Consider the following 19,823-nt stretch of genomic DNA (forward strand, 5'->3'; position numbering starts at 1 on the left):
GATCTACTACATTTTTTTTTCTGGAACTTCAAAAGAGTGATAATGTTAACTACAGCCATTTGCGTTAGGTAGGATTCTAATTACCATTGCCTTGGACAAGACTCACGGACCAGGGGAATCCCAGTCCAAAACCCATACCTCTCACACAACAAGTGGAATCGAGCACGGGATGAGGCTCGGGAATCGGGAATCACACGCCCACTAAAAATCTGCCTCAAACCCTAGTCTGGTAATCCCCCATCCTCTTCACTGGATTCCCATTCCCAATCCTCTCATCCCCGCCGACTCCCCGCCGCCGTCTCCCGGCAAGCCGCCACCGCTCGTGATATATACATCCATGACAGGTAAGGAGGATCCGCCCGCTCCTGAGTGGCTGATCTGCCATGGAATCTTGCAGGAGCTCCGGGTAGGAGGCACCGTGGAGCCCGGGCACGTGCCCTAGGTGCCCCCACGGTGCCTCCGCCGACTCATAATTGTGTCATTGTGTGTAACTTGAACTGAACCTATCTTGTTCTGCTTCACATTGTTTTGTTTCAGGCATGGATCAGAGTGAGAGCTCCAAGATTGTGCGCGGCAGAGGCAGGAACAAGAGGAAGTGGACAGGGGATGAGGACGAGGAGCTCGTGAAAGCCCTGTGCGAGGTGTCTCTTGATCCTAGGTTCAAGGTGGAAGGAGGAGGGTTCAAGAACTGCTACTCTCAGGGGATCGAGAGCCTCCTCGCGCAGAGGCTGCCCGGCCGCGGCATCAAAGCCAGCCCCCATGTCGATTCTCGGTTGAAAGTGTTGAAGCGCAAGTTCTACTCGATCAAAGATATGCTCGCGTCGCCGGGCTTCTCCTGGGATGGGACGAGAAACATGATCCAATGTGAGAAGGAACGATATGATGAATATTGCAAGGTAAGCCATTCTTAGGGGTTTTTGGCTGCTGTATCTTTCATCATGATATGTCTTTGTGTTGTTGAAGTTTTTTATATATCTCTGCAGGAGAATCCTAGAGCCAGGGGTATGTATGGTATTCCATTTCCACATTTTGATACATTTGATGCAATATATGGCAAGGATAGAACTGCCAGAGAAGGGGCCGAAGTGTCCGAAGCAGCAAGTGCCGACATGGAGAATGGAAATACAAGTGGAGCTGGAGATGAGGATAGGATTTCCACTGGGCCATCTGGTCGCTCCTTGGACACGACATCAAGGTGTAAAAGGCAGAAGAAATGTAACTATGGTGGGAAAAGGAAGAGGATCGAATCAAATTGCCCGCCTCTCGACATGTTTAAGGATATACGTGGTCAGTATCACAGTGTCACTCAGCATGTCAGTATGATGGCAGAAGCAATGGATCTGTTCAAGGATGTGCACGGTCACTTTCAGAATGTTGTTCAGCATTCTAGCGCAATGGCCGCAGCAATGGAGGGTTTTAAGGATGCACATGGTCGCTTTCAGAGAGCTGCACAAAATGTCAGCACAGCCGCAGCAGCCATGGAGCGGTTCAAGGACGCTCATGATCATTTTCAGAGCGCCACTCAGAATGGCAGCACCATTGCAGCAGTGATGGAGTGTGATACTGATATGCAGCAGACGTTGACACCTGAGGAGCCCCAGCGGGATCCCAAAGTAAGAGCTATTGCGGAAATGCAAAAGCTTGGGTTTACTGGAGGCGAAGTGGTCAATGCGGCAAGCGTTTTTGCAAAGGAACCAAACCAGATGGAAATGTTTTTAGCACTCCCTGAAATCTATAAGAGGGGGTACATACTCCAGATGCTCAACGGTATGTTACATAGTCCTCAAATCCTGCAGGGAAGGCATCTCACTTAACATAATCCTCAAATCCTGTAGGGACGCCATCTTGCTTCATTGTAAGATAGGCATCATGGTTCTGAATGTTCATTTAACATATTAAGTAGGAACCGTGTCCTATACTCATATATTAACATTTGCTGATTTTGCACTCAAATTATATGCTGTATGAGATGATGACTTTTCTAGTAGTTTATGGTAATCACTTGTAGTATTCAAGGATAATTAATTTATCAACCTCTGTCATCTCATGCGTACAACTGTGCAACATCTACTGTGACCAACATCTGGAGTGCTTTGTATGTCACAGCAAGAACTATCTGCTTGTCTTTTTTTACAGCAGTATCCACTTCTCTCTTTTTTTGACACCAGTATCCACTTGTCTTGCTTGAGCTTAAGCAGAAATAGCCCTGCTGCTCGCTTGCAGGGGTTTAAAAGATCATTTCGATGATCGGCATGCCTGTCTAGAAGGGCTGCTTAAATGGCCCATATCTTCTGTTTGAAAGTCAAGACTCACATATGTTATTTGGTTGTTTAACCTTTCATAGAATCAAATATGGTCTGAAATATTTCTCCTTCTCCGCTGAAGCTGATTCATGTTTCATCCCATTTTTTCAGCTGGGCAATCCCTCCAGTTTTAGCTTGAACCTTGAAGCAGTATGTGAGCCGTGAAGCTCTGCAAGTACTAAATCCAGTCTAGTTGCCGCACTGCCAATTTGTAGCTGTACATTTGTAAATGGTTTAGTTAGTTCTCTGGCGCTCGTATGTGCGTCTTGACCTTCCGTTGTTTTTGCAACGGTTATTCTGTGACTGGACGATGCTTTTATCAGTATCAGAATTCTAGAACAAAGTAATGGTCAATCTATCAGTTGCCGTACGAACCAAAAGCCTTCAAGAACTCTAGACCATTTATCATGCATGCCTAGCCACAGATGGTTATGAAATAATTTTAAACAAGAATAAAGTTTTATCCTGACATACTTTTCTTTAAAGAATAAGCTAGCCGCAAGCTTATTTTATAGTGCTTTTGTTAAATAAAATTATATACGGAGTATCATAACAACTCTTGCTATATTCATTCCACTTTCGCCCCAGACAGCTGAGGACACGCCAAGCACCAAGAGCTTGGCTCAGCGCTTTTAACATGAAACTGTGAATGAGCTCAGCACCAAGAGCTTCAGGGGCTTAGGGCTTTTAACATGAAACAGTGAATGAACTCACAGCATACAATTCAAAATATGATTTCACACAAGCAGGAAGTTAATGTCATGAATAGGCACACCAATAACTCAAGAAAGCGTCTATGATGACAGCAAGGATTGGAAGTAAACTTAGGAGCAGAAATCATGCAATTTAGAGAAAAGGTATTGATGCCGATGTTACAGTGTCACCATTGCAGTAGCATAAACCTGCTGACAAAAGACTTACACAGACACCAACAAAAAGGAACCGGAAATGTACTCATCATTCTTTGACAATATTATTTGCAAACAAAGAAGACATCATAGCTTGGACAGTATCGTTCCCATGCACCGCGCACTGAGCTATACTAGCAAGCCCGCATAATTTTCACTCCTTTTTCCCAATTCCATGAGACATGTTGTAAATCCCACGGCCCTGTTCAGAAACCACGAGACATGTCAGTATGTCACTGGCCTGAGTGGAAACAACATGGAAGAACACAAGTAACCAAGGCAGCAGTTGAGACTTAGAACTTACAATCATGAACAAGCTGGAGCCAGCAAGTGCAAGGGGGATGGCGACAGAGGTGATCACATCGTAACGCCCTTTAAGGTGGGTGTGCTGGCCCAACTTCTGGAAATACTGCTGCTGCTTAACAAGCTTCTCACGTGGAAAAAATGGTTGTTCCGTCAACATCCTGCATTAATATAGCAAAACTGAGAAACTAATTCCTCTATGCTGACCTTAATATGGACGAGAAAGAGAATTCTAGTATGATCATTGGCCCATTGCACTACGGCTATAAACACTAAGGTATCAGCACTAAGACATCAAGAACATGAAACTGATTCAACTCTCATATGCAGCCTTCTACTTCTACGGTTCTACCAGCAGTTCACTACTATCGTTGCCACTGAAATGGGCAATGATAACTTAATGCAGAACCCAATACATTACTTTACATCCCAGGCACTTGCTGAATTTGGTGATTCTTACTGAGCATCTAAACAATTTAAAATTAGCACGGCATTTCCATGAGAAGCAAGTTTGTATACTGTATATCGACCAATGACACGTACTTGAATGCATAACTGTAAAAGTGCCACCACGTGCCAACTGCACAAACTGGCAATCCGAATGAATTTAAGAAAATAGTAGCTTGTAGGCTACTATTTGTTGGTCATGAACAACAGAACGGCGGCATTGTCATCAATGAATTAGGAACCAGATTACCCAAATAAACTTATGAAATTTCGTTGAGCTCGCACAGCGATACCAATCTAGCAACCACATATAGACATAGTTATACCAATCAAGAACCTACATAAATAATGTGGACCAGATATTCCAACCTCACAAGTCACAACTAGGTAAACAAACACCAGATCGACCCGAGACCCAAGCCCGAGGGGAGAACTACGTACCCCAAATATCATATAACCATCCTAAAGCTAGCGCAAAATCATCCATCCGCCTAATCCGCGGCTCGAGGCAAACATCCCAGCAGCATCAATCGCTTCGAGAGGACTACCGCCGCGTCGCACACATACACAACGGATTCCAAACTTCCACGAAACGCATACGACGTCTCTTTCGCCTCGCAGCGCGTCGAGGAAGCCGGATCTCTCGTCGGCCGTTCCGGATTCCGAGAGATCTACAGGGGATGGGGAGAGGAGCAAGGGAGGGGAATCGGCGCATACCTGGCTGGCCGGGGCGCGTGGGTCGGGATGCAATGGGTTGGCCGGCGGCGGCTGGTGGTGGATCTGGAGGTTGGGAATGAGGGGGTAGCGTTTGATTGACCTGGCCGCGGAGGAAGAAGGGAAAGGGAAGAAGGAGTCGGGTCTACCGGGTGGGGCTTTTGGTAGTTGGGCCTATTCTTCGGCCTGTCAACGGCCCTGGAGTTTAGAATGGGCCATGGCCCATAAAGAATTCCTGTGAAGTGATCTAGGGCTCATTAGGATGGACCATGGCCCATAAAAGATTTCTACAGGATTTCATTTCTTAGGATTTTCTTTTCTATATGTAGTATTCGTTTCATATGAATGGATATGCTAAATTTCGAAGGAATGTGTCCAGATTGGTCTAATCTCTAAGGATTCTAAACATTAGATGAGACCTCATATAAAAATCATATGGATTGGAATGTACATGGCATTCCAATTCTCTACTTTTCCTATTCCTATATTTTTAAATTCCTGTGAACCGAAACGTGAACATATTACTAGTAATTGCTCAAAACTCACGAGGTTAGCCTAGACTATGCAAAACTTGTGCTTTTACAGTTCCGTCACGGAGTAATAAATGAAGACATGTCAGGATGCGAAAAGTGGATCTTGAAGCACCATGTTTAGTTTTACTGAAGGACCTTCTTTTGTTTATGTTCATTTCGGTTGTATCTTTATTTCATGAATCAATAAATCCGGATCGTCGTTCCAAGTAATTCCGTTCAAATTACACTCTGAGTTACTATGCCTCTGCAATTAATTGCACTTTGCCTGATTCAAAATTGACCGTATGCTTATAGTTAGTACAAATATACAGACGCTCTCAAAAGTGAAAAATCGACCATAACACGTATTCGGAACGGATGGAGATTTCAGTTAGGACTTTAGCATTTATCCTCACGAGGCAATAGTAAAATGTACCCCTAGAAGAAACGTACTTCTCTTCCTCCATTTCCGAGGGGACGGCAACGAATTTTAAATACAAGATACAAACTATTGCAGAATTGTTCGGCAGAACTGCAAGATACAAAATAAAGTACTCCAGCAAGATCAGAGAAGAAAATATTTGCTAGACAACATACAGTTAGTTGCCATGTTCCAATTTGGAGTGTGGAACAACTATACCTGTATTTGACTGTATTCCAGCCTTGTTTAACAGTCACTGGTCATCAACAAGCAACTACATTTCAGATTAAGACAGTAAATAGAGCGTAAATTATATTTATGCAGTAGAGCCAGAGGACAGAGATAACTGGCACACATGTCAATTCGTATATGCCTCGTGTTATTTTCATGCAGCAATAGTCAGGCAAGTTCCCATCGAATGTGCTGCTGCCCTAGCAGCGCATGCAAATCTGATGGAGAAGAAAAAAGAGCTTGCATACATATTGACAACATCGCTGGATACACCTGCTACGGTGTATTCTAGAAAGCGATTTAACTCCATTCCTATTGCACAGCATGACTTCAGTCTCACAAGATGGGACATCATCAGTAAGTTTTCGTCTTTACAGAAAAATTACACTGTTATGATCAAATACAACTCAAACTACGACTACCAAGCAGAGCAATTGGGGGGCTTGAAAAAAATGTATCACAGTGGTCTACCAGTCCTAAAGACTTTCACTCGGTACCTCATCCAAAGACGATCATGAGATCAAAGTAGTTGATTCGCCGTGCGATATCGTGTTAGCACAGGATGAGTTCCATCAGCATTTTTCACATCAGAATGTGTAGCATTGTGGAACTTCTACTGCTGGCATTATCACACTGAACAAGCTCTGGTTTTAAGAAGTTACTACTGGTTAAAACTATTGAGCCTGAAGATGTTGAATTTTTTTTCTGACAACAATACGACAACTGAACGTGTTACGGTAGTCCCACTCTCAAGGCATTGATCATATGTCCAATATCCAGTATCTGACACTACTGGAGAAAGCTTGATGGCTAATGCTGATGCAAGAAACCTAGGCCAGTGAGGGGAAATAGCAGCTTATGTACTATATACATCACCTTATTGACAATCAAAATGATACAGATCAGGAAAGCGAGCTATATATCATGAAAGACAGGGTATTTTGAAGGAAATTGTTCAAACATTGTTCCAAATTTCTGGTGTAATAAATGTACATTAATGAAACAACATATGTACAGCAACATTAAACATTAGCAAATTGACGCATAGCCAAATGCCACTTGATAACATCAAACTTGAGTTTACACACGTTTCCATAACATAAGCAGCACAGGTAAACCAATGTTTATTGGTCACACGACAGTATCTTGCACAAGTAATGAAAGATAAAAAATGTAGGCAATGCAATCCAGGCTACCATACCAGAATGGCTTTTCAGGCCTTATCATCGTCATCCTCGATGTCCCAACTCAAATCCTCGTCGTCTTCTGCGACACTGAGTCTCTTACGCAACTCCTCCTTTGGAGCAGGGCTTGAGCCATGGGTACTCCCCTTCTTCTCTTCATGCTCCCCGAGATCCTCAATCTCGTCCCATTCAAGATCCTCCTCAGTAGCTGTTCGCTGCCTAGATACTATGGAATAGTCGCTATCCTTGCTGGAGTCACTTGTCTCATGCTTTGCCCCTTCCTTCGCCACATCATCTCCAGTGCTAGAACGTGATTCCTCGGCAACAGTTTTCTTGCCACTTGATTCTTCAGCATTCGATTTGGTTGCCTCTTCCTTCTCCTCCTTGTCCACTACTACCATAGAGCTACCGAAAACTTCCGGCTGTTGCGGGTCAGCATTCTTCTGTTCCTTAACCGGAACACCCACTTCTTCAACTGCCTCCACTTTACTTTCTTCCACCGGTTTCTCGATTTCCCTCTCTTCTACTCCATGCTTCATTTCTTCTTTGGTCGGAGCTTGCTTGATCCCCTCCTCTTTGACTTCCTTGTCTGCCGGCTCCTCCTCAACCTCATCATCCACCTCCCAGCTCAAATCCTCGTCTTCCTCCTGCGCGATCACGCGCTTCACAAGCTTCGCCCTGGCGTCCTCCTGCTGCTTCAGCTTGTGGACGCGGTAAAAGTACCTGGCCCAGAACACCTCGCTGTCCACACTATCCGGCACGAGCCTGTCCACCAAAGCTTCCAGGGCATCGCTCTCGTAGCACAGCGCCTCGATCTCTTCCTGCTTCTCCTCCACGCTAAACCCCGCCGCCCTCCACGCCGCGAAGTCCTCGGCGTCCTCGGGATCGGCGGCGAAGGTGGCCGGATCCGACTGGAGCGCGCGCAGCTGCGCCTCGAAGCGGTTATACCTGAGGTGGCCGGAGGCGGAGCTGGGGTCGGCGCCGGAGTCGGCAGCGGCGGCGGAGGAGCCGTCCGCGGGCGAGGGGGCCGAGGCGGCGGCGACCTGGGCGATGGCGTCCTTGCCCTGGGCGACGATGTCGGCGAGGCCGTCGAGCGCGTGGGCCGAGGAAGGGAGGTCGCGGGCGGCGCGGGCGGCGGCCTCGCGGAGGGCGTCCGTCTCGCGGCGCAGGCCCGTGCTGAACTCGGCCAGGTCGCGGCGGTAGGCCTCCAGCACGGTCTCCGACTGCGAGGTGAGCGTCTTGAGCAGCCCGCCGAAGCCCCAGCCCCCTCCGTCGTCGCCGGCGGGAGCTGAATCGGGCGGGGACGAGGCGGATCCGGCGGGCTCCGGCTCCGGCGGAGGCGAGTCGGGGTGCTCACCGCTCGGATCGGGCGGCGTGAGCATGGAGTTGAAGAGGAAATCCATGGCGATTTGGTGGATCTCCCCCGAGGGCAGCAGCAGCAGAACCGGTTCGTCCGCTGGGTTGGGTTTGCTTTTGATTGGGGCTGGGTTATTTGCTTTAGAAGCGATCGTTCGTTCATTCCACGGTGTTGTGCACGGAATGTCTTGTTGTTGAACTTGGATACGTACTTTTCACGGCGGATGGAGCGGCCGGCTTCGAATGGATCCCTGCCTTGTGCTATTTGGTTCACCGCACGTGTAAACACGTGTACTACACATGAGATGTCATATCTCATGAAGTTCGTTTGATTTATCTCATGAAGCACGTGTAAAAAAATGGTAAAATCTTTTTTTTGCCGCCGCCACCTTTGTCGCCGGTGGAGGAACAGTAGAGTTTTTCTTCTTCGACGTCGGCGGCGGCGATCTGGCCCTAACGACTGCAACGGCTCTTATCGATTTGTGGATCACTCCTAACAATGCTGCCTACCTCTCTCCCTCCCTCCCAAATTTGTGTGTTTGCTATAAATCAAAGATGGTGCTAGCTTGATATGATTCTGAAGCGACCACCCCCGTACAAGGGTTCGATCTCTGTGCTTTTAGTGCTAGTCCCTGGATCGACTCACTAGCACACACAGTTTCAAGATGTAATATCATAAAACAAAGATTTCAAGTATTACAACGCAATATTCAGAATTTAAGAATACTTACAAACTGGCATAACCACTCGGATTAGCTCAAATTAAAACAATAGTTCAACAGCGGAAAGCGAAAGATACAAGGGCTACATCAACACCACTGTGAAAGCATGTTGGTATGTAGGCCCGTAACCCCAAGGCAAAACGTACCCTCACTCTTCGTCAGAGCTTCCTGCATCATCAAACGATGCAGCCACTAGGGTCAATACATTGAATGTATTGGCAAGATCACTAGTAGTTATATCAGAACCTACCAAGTACATGCATAATCTGGCATGGTGGAGTTCAGGCTATTTGCATAAAAGCATCTTTATTTCATCCTATCATTTTAAACAAAATAGTTTTGTCACTGTTGGACATGGGTAAGACACACCCATGCTCCTATTAGACTAAACATTGAGTAGACACATCAATGCTCCTAAACCCAAGTTCAAACCATTCATTTTAATTTAAGAATTTTGAGTGAGTGAGACTTTCCTTACAACTCCACTATCCAGTTGCTCATAATTGTCCATGACCGAGAACACGGCTAAGTACTTAGTTTGACACTCTCGAGAGATTGTACACATTTCTCACAAGAAATCGACGTGTTAATCCCTTGCTGTCCTCGGGGTAGAGTAGCAACGACATCGATTACAAGACTTTCAGAAGTCATTCCCCAGACCACGGAAGAATCACGCTCCCCCTACACACGCTACCTCAGTACGATTCTCCGGAATTCCGCCAGAACCCATTTAGCATGTGGTTGTACTGGAAACTACTAAATAGAAAACTAGTCCAGTCTCGGTTACCCCAAGTGGCATTCCACATTTGCGACGCAGGCGCTCCCGAATCCATGGAGAGACGACTCATAGAAATGGTCTCATAGGAATGAATCTGACGTCGCATAACATCTAAAACCTCAAAGCCGTCCACTCAGGATGGTTCATTGAATTACTTGTTTTGCCTTACTCTAATAAAACATCTCATTTCCCATAAACATAACATTATCATAATGTAGTAATTTCCCCCACGATATTACCATAGCTTAGCATTCAACTACAATCAATAGCAAATTGGTAGCAAAGTAATGGCAAGGGTAAAACTATACTACCTGCGATTTGTAGCTAGCATAGGGATACAAATAATATTTCTAATGCAACTAATAAAGCAACTAGTGCATAGTAAAAATATTTGGGAGATGATCAAAATGAAACTTGCCTTGTCCAAAGTTGTGGTAGTTCTCGCACTCTTCGCAACAACAAGGTTCACACTCCACACAATCTAGAATAAAAGAGTACACACACATAAACATGACATTCAATACAAAAACATGCCATGATGCAATAGTCATGAAGATGCACACTTAGGTTGGTTCTAAACTTAACAAGTTTAGCTTCTGTTTTAAAGAGCTTCACAAAAGGTTTGGGCAGATTATACACTAATAAGAAAAATATTTTCTTTGTACGAAACAAAGATGTGCTTTAATTAAAAGCTTATTTGATTTTTATATGGCATGGAGCAAAATTAATTTGGTGTGGCAAGATTATTTACAAAATAATTTCCCCTTTGATCCTAATGGACAGTGAGTAACCTTTAAACATTTTACAACATGCTAACATGTTCAAAATTAGTTTGAAGCAATTAATATGAATTTTAAACCATAACTAAGCATTCTGTAAATTAGTTATGTTAAAGTTGGTCAAATTCAAAATTAAACTATGCAAAAAGATTCTACAAGTTGTGAGGATTCTTGAAAGGTGCAGAACACAATTTTTGGGCAAACGGTTTAAAAGATATGAACGTTTGAAGTTTCGGGGGCTTTTATGCAAAGTTACCATTTAATTTTCGGCCGAGAAAAGGTTTATTAAAAAGGGGTGACACGTGGCGTGATCTCATTAGCCGGTACCGGTTCGGGTTGGGATTAAAACAGGGCCGTCGGATCTAGATCGGACGGATGGGACGGATCTAAGGCTTACCGGCGGCTAGGGTTTTGGGCTCCGGCGAGCTCCGACGGCGGCGACGGCACAGGGACGGGGTGCGGGGTGATTCCGGCGACGGCTGGGCTCGAGGAAGGGCGGAGAAGGCGCGTCACGACTTGGGGAATCTTCTCGTGGCCTTGGTTCCGCTCGGGGGTGACGAAGTCGACGCCTAGGATTACTAGACGGTGGCAGCCGGCGGCGAGCTGCAGCGTGCGAAACGAGGAACCGAGCGCGTCAAAAGATCCGCGAGGAAGAGAGGAGGGAGAGGGGTGAGGTCAGGGCGTCCATGACGTACCGTGCGGCCGGCGGCGTCCAGTGGCGAAAAGGCGGCTCGAAATTGGAGCAACCTGGGGGCGAATCGCGAGAGAGAGGAGGGGGAAAAGCCAGAGGAGATCGAGGACTTCAAACTGACGCGAACGGCTTTGGAGATGCGGTCGTGTGCGCGGAGGAATCGGGGTGGAAGGCGCGCGTGGACTCGGGGTCGTGGCTGAGTGTCTCGGCCGGCAGTTTGGGGAAGACGATGGTCTAACGGGTGGGGCCCGCCCGTCAGTGGCTCGGGCGCGTGCGCGGGCTGTGGCCTGGCTCGGGCGCTGGGGGTAAGTGGGCCGGTTCGGCCCATTTGGCCGGGCCGGCCGTTTATTCCTTTTTTTTTGTTCTTTTTCTTTTCCATTTCCTATTTTTGAATACAACTTTTGATTCAAAGCTCCAAATCAAGCCAAATAAAATGCAACAAATTTTTTAAAATCATATCTTCATTTGATTTAACCTCTGGGACAAGAATTCTCTCAAGATATTTTTTTAAAAAAATACTTTTGCCTATAAACTAGCCTTTAGGGCGTTTTAGCTATAAAATATTTAGTGTTTCAAATCCAATTCAAACCAAGATATGGGGTAGCATTAGCATTGCATTAAACCCCTTTTTATGCCAAAACCCTCATGGGTTAAAATGCAATTAACAAAAGAAGGGTGAAAAGCCAGATTCAAATAAAAGTACTTTTGTTAATGGTTCTTTTCTGAGTTAACCATTAGGTTTTTTTTAAATGTGATTAAATGCAAAGGTGACATGATACTTATGAAATGCAATGCATATGAAAAGTTTTGAAAATTGGGATGCTACAGATTCCAGCTAGCTTTGAGGCAAAGAACAACAATATACAGCAGGAACTACTCGATTGAAACGAGACCGAAACCTGCACGTGCGATATATCAAGGCAAGGGGAGGAGGGTCACAAGAAGATCGTGAGGCCGAGAGAAGCTTGGACAGTAATGAAGGAAATTTAATAGCATTGACCGACCGACCTAGCGACAGGTCAATGATGAAGGAAGATCGGCAAAGAGCAGCACGCATAGCCTGAATCGGGCCAGACCACCTAAACCTAGCCAATTTTTGTTTTCGAGGCTGACAAGGCGACAAATGGGACCCAGTGTTAGTTTCACGGTTAGCCGAGCAGATGGTCAAATTAGGGTACAGTTTTGGTCCAGAAATCAGTGTCAGGTGAGAAAAAAATCCAAGAGATGCAGTTTTTTTTAAAACTAAACAAGGGATGCAGTTTTGTGTCACACTTCGTTCGATTATAGGGATTCTACTGCTCACTCGAACTAGAACCGAGCAAAATTATCTACACCGTGGATTCGGCAACGGAGGGACGAAATCAGTCGATCATTACATATCAAGTGGTTTTTGCCGTACAGCTCATTATTCGACCTTCCCTAAAACCCTCGCCGCCCAGTTCCGTCCCCGCGCCGTCGCCGTCGGCCAGAAGAAACCTCGCCGATGTCTCTGGCCCGCCTCGGCCAGTCGCTAATCCGCCGTCTCCACCGGCCTCTCCACCTGCCTCCGCCGCCGCCCACGTAACCACTCGCGCCGCCCTCGTCCTCCTCCTGGCTGCCTTCGCTCCAGATCTCGCTATCCGCAATGTGATTCCGATAGTTCTTAACCCCCCTTCCTTTCGATTTCTCTGCAGGGATCACCATGCCGCCGTTTCCCGATCCTTGGCTTTGAGCCAAGCGAATAGATGCTTAAGAGGTGGTTAACTGACCTACCTGCTTGTTTTCCCCCATTTTAGTTCCTACATCTCAAATCAGTTTTTTTGCGTGTTTACGGCTTCAGGTTTTGCGAGCTTAACATACAATCCTGGCAGCACGATTGCTGGCAAGTTTGGAGGGCCGTCGCCTGTCCATGCTGTGCAGGTTTGACTGACCGAGTTCACCTTTTGGGTGAATCTACAATGTTTTGGCTAGAAGAATACAAGATCTTTTTTTTTAATCTGATTTGGGTTACAAATATGTGTTGGTCCCATAGCTGCAGGTTCTGGAGCGTGTAGTCCAGCTAAATCATGCAAGGCCAATGTCGTCGGCAGCGCCGGCACCAGCAGGGTCAACGTCATCAGGACCACCGGAAACATCGCCGTCAGTGTCGAAAGGTGTTCCTGTGGGCGCTCGGAAGGTGCGACAGCGTTAATTTGCTAGTATGTTTTATTTATTTCAGTTTGAAAAGTATTCTATTAATTGTAGTAGCCCTGTTTATTTTGTATGTGCAGGTTGGTATGAAAGTTGTCATGATGAGCCCTGGTTTTGTTTATGAGCCGTACAGCCTCCCGGAACCTATTTCCTTCTGGAGAAGGTTGGACTTCAGTGCATATATTGACTGTATAATTATTTTTCCTTGAATCGGTATTATTTTCTGGTACTTATTCGCTCAATGCCCTTAAACAAACTGCCAATGCATGATAAAAATCTTCATCATCATCATAACTACGAATTATTGTGACTTAGATGGTTTACACGAAGTGGCTGGACAAGAACAAAGGAGGATATTATTCTGGAGGTACTGTCTTTCTTGACTGGGAAAACTGCTACGATGAGAAAGCAAGTTCCTTTTTTCCTTGTACAATCTTTCCCACTGGCAATTAACTTGAACACTGTTAACCATGTATTTAGAAATCTAAGAGGCTTCTTCCTTGTTGGGAGTGCACTTCTTTTTGGGTGCATTGGCACCAATGCTCCAGCATTGACACAACCAGTTTACTACCTGATGTTTAATAATCAGTCAGAATAATGCTTATTCACAAGAGAGGGAAAGACGTGAGATATTTACCAGAGCTCTGTAGTTATTTTGATATATATTTTTGGATAGAGGCGTCTGTTACTACATGTTCTTTTCTACTTTTAAAATCCACATGTTAGTAATGTAATATTATATACGACGAAACCTTTTGAGCCACTATCTTGATATAATTTCTTACCCTTGGTCTCATCAATACTCATACGATTTGCTTGCTACCTGTGTGCTCGAGATTTTTTGATTTTGTGCAGTTTTTTCTGTCCTACCTTCTGTCATGAACCATCTACTGACTAGTTGCGTACTTTACATGACAGATGAAGAATGCATATGCTGTGTCAAGGTTGAGGAAGAAAACCGGATATACCAAAAAACAGTTCTACAATCAAGCATTCAATATATACAAGGAGGTATAACCCATTCAATGCTCAGAAATGAAATTTTACAGTTTAGGCAGTTAGACTGCATTCACATGGGTTTATTTTTATATTTTTTGCACAAAATTTCCATATTTTTACAATTTGCATGGGATCTAATCTAATAAAGGGAGGTGAGAGTTGTTTCTTACAAAATATTTTGATGTACTCTACTGCAAATTGAAGTCCTTGCTAATATTGCCGGGTGTGACTTCAAATTAGCTTGTAGAATAACTTTATCTACACTTGGTTTCCTTGGGTTCAGGTTAACACGCTTATGGCACAAGGAGATACGTCTTCTCTCCGGAAAGCTCTGACAGAGAGAATGCATTCTGTAAGCTCTCACCTGCTGCGTTGATATCAGATTCTTATGTGAGGTTTTGCTGTTTATTCTTTCCCCTCTTCCTTTTTTTTCCCTGAAGACTATGAAAAATGAAATAAAGAGAAGACAGTCGAAGTGGAAGTCTGTACATTGGGAATTGGTGGAGCCTGCTGTAAACATAAGAACTTTGAGGGCTCGCATGGTAAGCTACTCGTTTTTATGTGATTAACTATAGTTTTCTCTCTCTTGTACAATACTGTAGATTTTTCTGTCTAGTATAATACTGTTGTGTCATGTTATGTGACTCAAATAAAGGTATGGATGTTAAATGTAAATGTATAGCTCTAATAATCATCTTTTTCACATGCTTACATCTATATGATGTATTGTCATGATTGAACCAAGTCAGTTGATAATTGGTTAAGTCTTGTTTATTGTGCAGATTGGTCTTGATAAGAACGACCTTGATAAAGCTTTCATACAGCTCACGCTTGAGTTCATCACTAAACAGGTTACATTCACTAAAGTTCAAGCCTTTTTGCATCTCAATACAGCACAACTATGTTTTGTTTCTTCCTTATGTTTAAACTACTTGGCTTGATGTTTACCAAATTCACCAATTTTTAGCTCTTTATACTTATCTATACTTTCTTTCCAAAAGTCATAGGTGAAACTTGTATGTGCATCATATACTTAAGTTCTAGTCTTGTCTTTACGATGAACATATTTACCTCTTCTGAGAACTCACAGGAAGGATGTATATTTCAATATGTATGTCTTATTTCTGTTAAAATTCAGTACTTGCTGTGATGTTCAGATTGTTGTTCTTTTCATATTAAGACCTTTGTATTTTAATTTGGGTACCACCTTGTTGTTACCAAGTGTTTTATTTCATGCTGAACTTCCTCTTTACAGTGTTTATGTGTAGTTGTATTATCTCTGCCTGACTGTTTGCACTGTTTAGCTCGGTATGTTCCTAAGTTTTTTTGAAGAAAATGCCTTGTGTTTTTTTTCTTTCTCTAGAGCTTTGGTGTCTATGTCATTTGAAGAAGCCCTAATATTTTGGAATTTTCGGATTCATTTTGTGTTAAGAATCTGCATTGTAGTAAGTTCTAAAAGTGCACATGGTAAAGTGTCTACTATCATAAGGTGTAACTGAAATAGTTACTCCCTCCGATCCATAATAAGTGTCGCTGATTTAGTAAAACTTTGTACTAAATCAGCGACACTTGTTATGGATCTGAGCGAGTAGTTTATTTTTTTAATCACTGCATTCTTAGATTGTCTCTGCATCTTGGTTTTTTGTGCATGAGTAGATGGCTTGTTGCTACAAAGAGCTGCAGATATATTATTCTATGCTGCTATAGTGTATCCTCTGACCATTTGTTAATTACATTTCTTGTAGAAATTTGAAGCCTATAATTCAAAAGGTGAGGTTGTGTCAGGAGACAAGTCAAAGGAGGTAAATTAACTATCGCTACTATTTGATGTTATAGTTTAAAAAAATGTGAGATTAACTAGGTTAGGCTTGCTTAAAAAACCCAAGTGTGCGGCTTTGCCTCAAATAGTAGCTATGGCTTTTTTGAAATGTTGGTGGTTCCTCGTGCTATTTTATCCACAAAATGTTTCCCACTCAGGTTTTCCATTGCTTTAGTTGGACATGTACCATTACCTTAATATCAAGTAACATTGTAATATTTGATCAGAAGATAAAATGTTAGAAACAATGTTCACTTTCATCCTTCTGGCCAGCCGTCGCCCACAGTCTGCTTTGTTCGCATTAACTAAGTACACAGAGTCAAACAGTTGTGTCAAAATTGAATATGGTTGGATGCTGAAAGACAGAATATAGATAGATGCTGAACAGAAACTACCATGTTAGCTAAGTACTCCCTTCCTTTTAGTTTATAAGGCCCAACTCCTAATTCACACTAACCAAGGAGTGCCTGGTTAGATGCTAGACTAATTGTTAATGAAACATGCATGCACACCAAATGCATTGGTTGATTCCACATTGGGAACCAAAGTTACATTGTAGTTGGCGTAGATGTAACTGATATTTGCTTCTTTCCATTTCCAAAAAAGTAATATTTACTTGTTTCCAAGGCAAATGGGTTACAAACTGAAAATTTGAGATTTTTAAGATAGGCCTTATAAACTGAAAGAAGGTAGTACCAGCTAAGATCATGATTTTGTTGTCTGTCACATTTAAGATTACTTTTGCGAGCTTTACTAGATTGACTAAATTGGTCTAGTCCACTGTATTAGGTGAGTATGCTTCCACGGTATAATAAACTGTAAATCAACATCTTTATGTTAAAATGTTAGGTGCATTACTTTACTGAAACACTTATGTCTCACCTACACACCACTGTTATTTCACTGTTTTTACTTTCTGTAAACTACATGAGAAAGCTAAGTCCACACAAAACAAAGTAGATAAAATACTTGGTGGCCTTCGTTGGTCCCATTGTTTGTTGTTCATGTTGGAAGTATGTATTACCATGCTGTTTAAAACTCGGGTTATTTTTTATTTTCTTATCTTGTTGTGATCAAGCAGTAGTGTTATACCTTTATGGCAGTTGGACAGTTAAGCTTACAGGGCTAATGATCCCTCCTAACATGTTGGCATCTGCAGGTACTCGTGAAAGACATATGGGTGTTTGAAAGATCCCTTTTTCATCCTGGAGCAGACTGGCGTGTATGTGGGCGAATCACGCTGTAATAATATCTTGGCAAAGCACATACACCATCGTACAAGAGCTGAACTGATTGCTTTTATCAGTTCTAATAAATGTTTTTGTCCCTCCATCCTGTTTTTCTCCCTTCTAACTGATGTCTAACAAGATCTCCAGGCACTCATAGACAGTAATGGCAGTTCTTCTATTTTTCCTCGTCTGTCCGGGAAACTGTCACCGGGGTGTGTTTTCCACTTATGTTAGGGCCGTAAACCGGGAATATTATCCCATTGGAAGTTTTAGTTTTCGGTTTATAGATTTTCTTTCCATTGCGGTAACCAACTCATTGTATTTAACCCATACTATTGATGTGCATGTGCTGGTATGGTACACTCTCGCACATTTCCTTTCAAATTTCTTTTCAATTCCCTGGAGGTTGTAAAGCCGTACAAAATAAACCCCGAGAACTCGGTCCCCGGTTTTCTGGGCATTTACCTCTTTCCGAATCAGTTCACCATTGTGGCGGCAACGGTATGTTTTGCCATTCTACTTCTGCGCTGTGTTTCTTTTCAGGTTCTTCCATGGGATTTCATAGTGCTGTCCTTTTGAGAAATTGGTGCATACATATGCTTTGCATGATCTCTGTTTACCCTGTACCTTCCCAAATGCTTCTTGCTTGTTGACCTGAAACAAAAGACAGACTGATCCATCCAAGTTTCTGACTGACAAAGTTTATTGGGTTTCAGCTGTGTACCCATGATAGCTGGAAGCTGAAAACCAGAGACTCCGCTGGAAGATCACACCCAGCGACCCAACGAATCCCGGTTGTGGTTGTCCCTATGAGGAAAAAGAAAAGAATTTCATCATTCTCTTCATCTCTTTATTTTGCCGCCATCAGGAAACTCTCACAATATCTTCTCCACTGAGATTCTGGTACAAAAATCTCCTGCAAAAATTCTTGTCCTGACCGCAACGGCCATGCATGTGGTGATCACTGATCAGTCCTAACTTCCAAGCTAGCTTAGCCTCTAACACGCTTATTCTAACCCACGTTTACCTTCCAACACACACAAAAAATATAACAGCTAAAAAGTCCATCTTAACTGTTAAATTCTTAAGTAGCACTCATTGATGATGTTGCGTGCGTCCAGCTGACTTCTAGAGGCGGCGGCTGCTGCTGCTGATGGATCGGTCGGTTAAACGAGGTCCCAATCAAGGCAACGCCACCATGATCCTCCTATCTTTCTCGTGCAATGTCAACGGGAATATATATGTAAGAAAAACAGCTTCTGTGTGTTGCCTCGTCAATATATTCTTCCTGCGGGCAGCAGCCGGCAAACAGCTAAGCTAGCTGTGCATATACAGCATTACAGCGGGCAGAGAACAGCACAGCACGCTATGACAGACAGAGCTCGGTCATCAGGTCCTTTGCTTGCTTAGTTAGTTAATTTGGTTGCGTCTGCGGTTATGTTATATATACACCACTAACATAATAATTAACAGATTGCCAGTCAGAAATATGCTATGAACCCATAGTTAAAGACTCTAGCCAGCAGGGCCCATAGTACCAGGCTAAACCAGACTCTTGCAAGAACGAAAGGAAACTAGATAAAGATGAGTTCGAAGCATAGTCAGAGCCGGGAAAGCATAGTCAGATGAAACCGCCACCGGGCGAACAGTACGCAGGGATCTTAAATTTTTTACTCTCTCCGACCCACATTACTTGTCGCAGATTTAGTAACAGTGACAAGTAATTCCGGTCTGAGGAAGTATATCAAATTTTGAGTAAAAGTTTGAATACGAGATTTGAGAATTGAAGTGGACTCGACCGGTTATCGACCTCAGGTTTCATTCCATATGCGTTCTGTTTACGACTGACTTTGTTGTTGATTTCGACGAACTCGACCGGTTCCTCAGCCAGCGTACGAACGGAGCGACGACTCTGTGAGAGAGACATGGCGCTTGCTTAGCTGCCTATAATTTGCTCGTTCTGAGGATAAACACAACTACGGAATTGAGCTGTTTTTTTTTTCAGTGTGAGCTCAGATCCAATCAAAACGCAGTACTCTGTTAATTAGCAAGAGCCAGGTGGTTCCCATCAGACGATGGATCAGTGCGTCACGATGGCAGATAAACTAAACCACACGAGAACCTGCCGTTAATAGGAAATCGACCAGCAGCTAGCGTCCAAAATTTTTCTTCCCAAGAAAAAAAAGAACCTTTATGGCCGTTGGTTTTCTTTTCTTTTCGAAAAAGAGGGCATCCCGCCCTCTGTATCGACCGATGCG

At 43.7% G+C, this 19,823-nt stretch overlaps 3 protein-coding genes and 1 long non-coding RNA gene across 6 annotated transcripts; 2 read left to right on the top strand and 2 right to left on the bottom strand.

Annotated features, from left to right (window-relative positions):
* Positions 1–88: 88 nt before the first annotated feature.
* On the top strand, positions 89–2,694 carry LOC100836505. Of its 2 annotated transcripts, none has more exons than XM_003559832.4 (4): positions 89–344; positions 538–896; positions 984–1,767; positions 2,415–2,694. In XM_003559832.4, the coding sequence occupies exons 1-4, from the start codon at positions 338–340 to the stop codon at positions 2,435–2,437; spliced, it is 1,173 nt and encodes a 390-aa protein (XP_003559880.2). In that variant the 5' UTR covers positions 89–337; the 3' UTR covers positions 2,438–2,694. The 2 variants fall into 2 exon arrangements, with proteins under 2 accessions (XP_003559880.2, XP_014757326.2); XM_014901840.2 differs by lacking the exon at positions 89–344 and adding an exon at positions 371–442.
* Positions 2,695–3,056: 362 nt separating this feature from the next.
* Positions 3,057–4,831, bottom strand: LOC100836930. The gene is made up of 3 exons (XR_001406515.2): positions 4,679–4,831; positions 3,516–3,675; positions 3,057–3,413 (listed from the first exon to the last, which is right to left on the bottom strand). It is a non-coding gene; the product is annotated as an uncharacterized LOC100836930 (long non-coding RNA).
* A 1,947-nt stretch (positions 4,832–6,778) lies between these two features.
* On the bottom strand, positions 6,779–8,530 carry LOC100837542 (BSD domain-containing protein 1). The gene has a single exon (XM_003562511.4). It carries the CDS (start codon positions 8,424–8,426, stop codon positions 7,053–7,055), a length of 1,374 nt encoding a protein of 457 aa, XP_003562559.1. The 5' UTR covers positions 8,427–8,530; the 3' UTR covers positions 6,779–7,052.
* A 4,217-nt stretch (positions 8,531–12,747) lies between these two features.
* Positions 12,748–18,044, top strand: LOC100837234 (39S ribosomal protein L45, mitochondrial). Of its 2 annotated transcripts, none has more exons than XM_003562510.4 (12): positions 12,748–12,909; positions 13,023–13,084; positions 13,169–13,248; positions 13,361–13,504; positions 13,599–13,681; positions 13,834–13,885; positions 14,437–14,529; positions 14,801–14,869; positions 14,958–15,059; positions 15,300–15,368; positions 16,263–16,319; positions 17,496–18,044. In XM_003562510.4, the coding sequence occupies exons 1-12, from the start codon at positions 12,833–12,835 to the stop codon at positions 17,580–17,582; spliced, it is 975 nt and encodes a 324-aa protein (XP_003562558.1). In that variant the 5' UTR covers positions 12,748–12,832; the 3' UTR covers positions 17,583–18,044. The 2 variants fall into 2 exon arrangements, with proteins under 2 accessions (XP_003562558.1, XP_010234696.1); XM_010236394.3 differs by having other exon boundaries at positions 13,367–13,504.
* Positions 18,045–19,823: the final 1,779 nt, after the last annotated feature.

This window comes from Brachypodium distachyon, chromosome 1 (genome assembly GCF_000005505.3).
Source record: "Brachypodium distachyon strain Bd21 chromosome 1, Brachypodium_distachyon_v3.0, whole genome shotgun sequence".
Lineage (NCBI taxonomy): Eukaryota > Viridiplantae > Streptophyta > Magnoliopsida > Poales > Poaceae > Brachypodium > Brachypodium distachyon.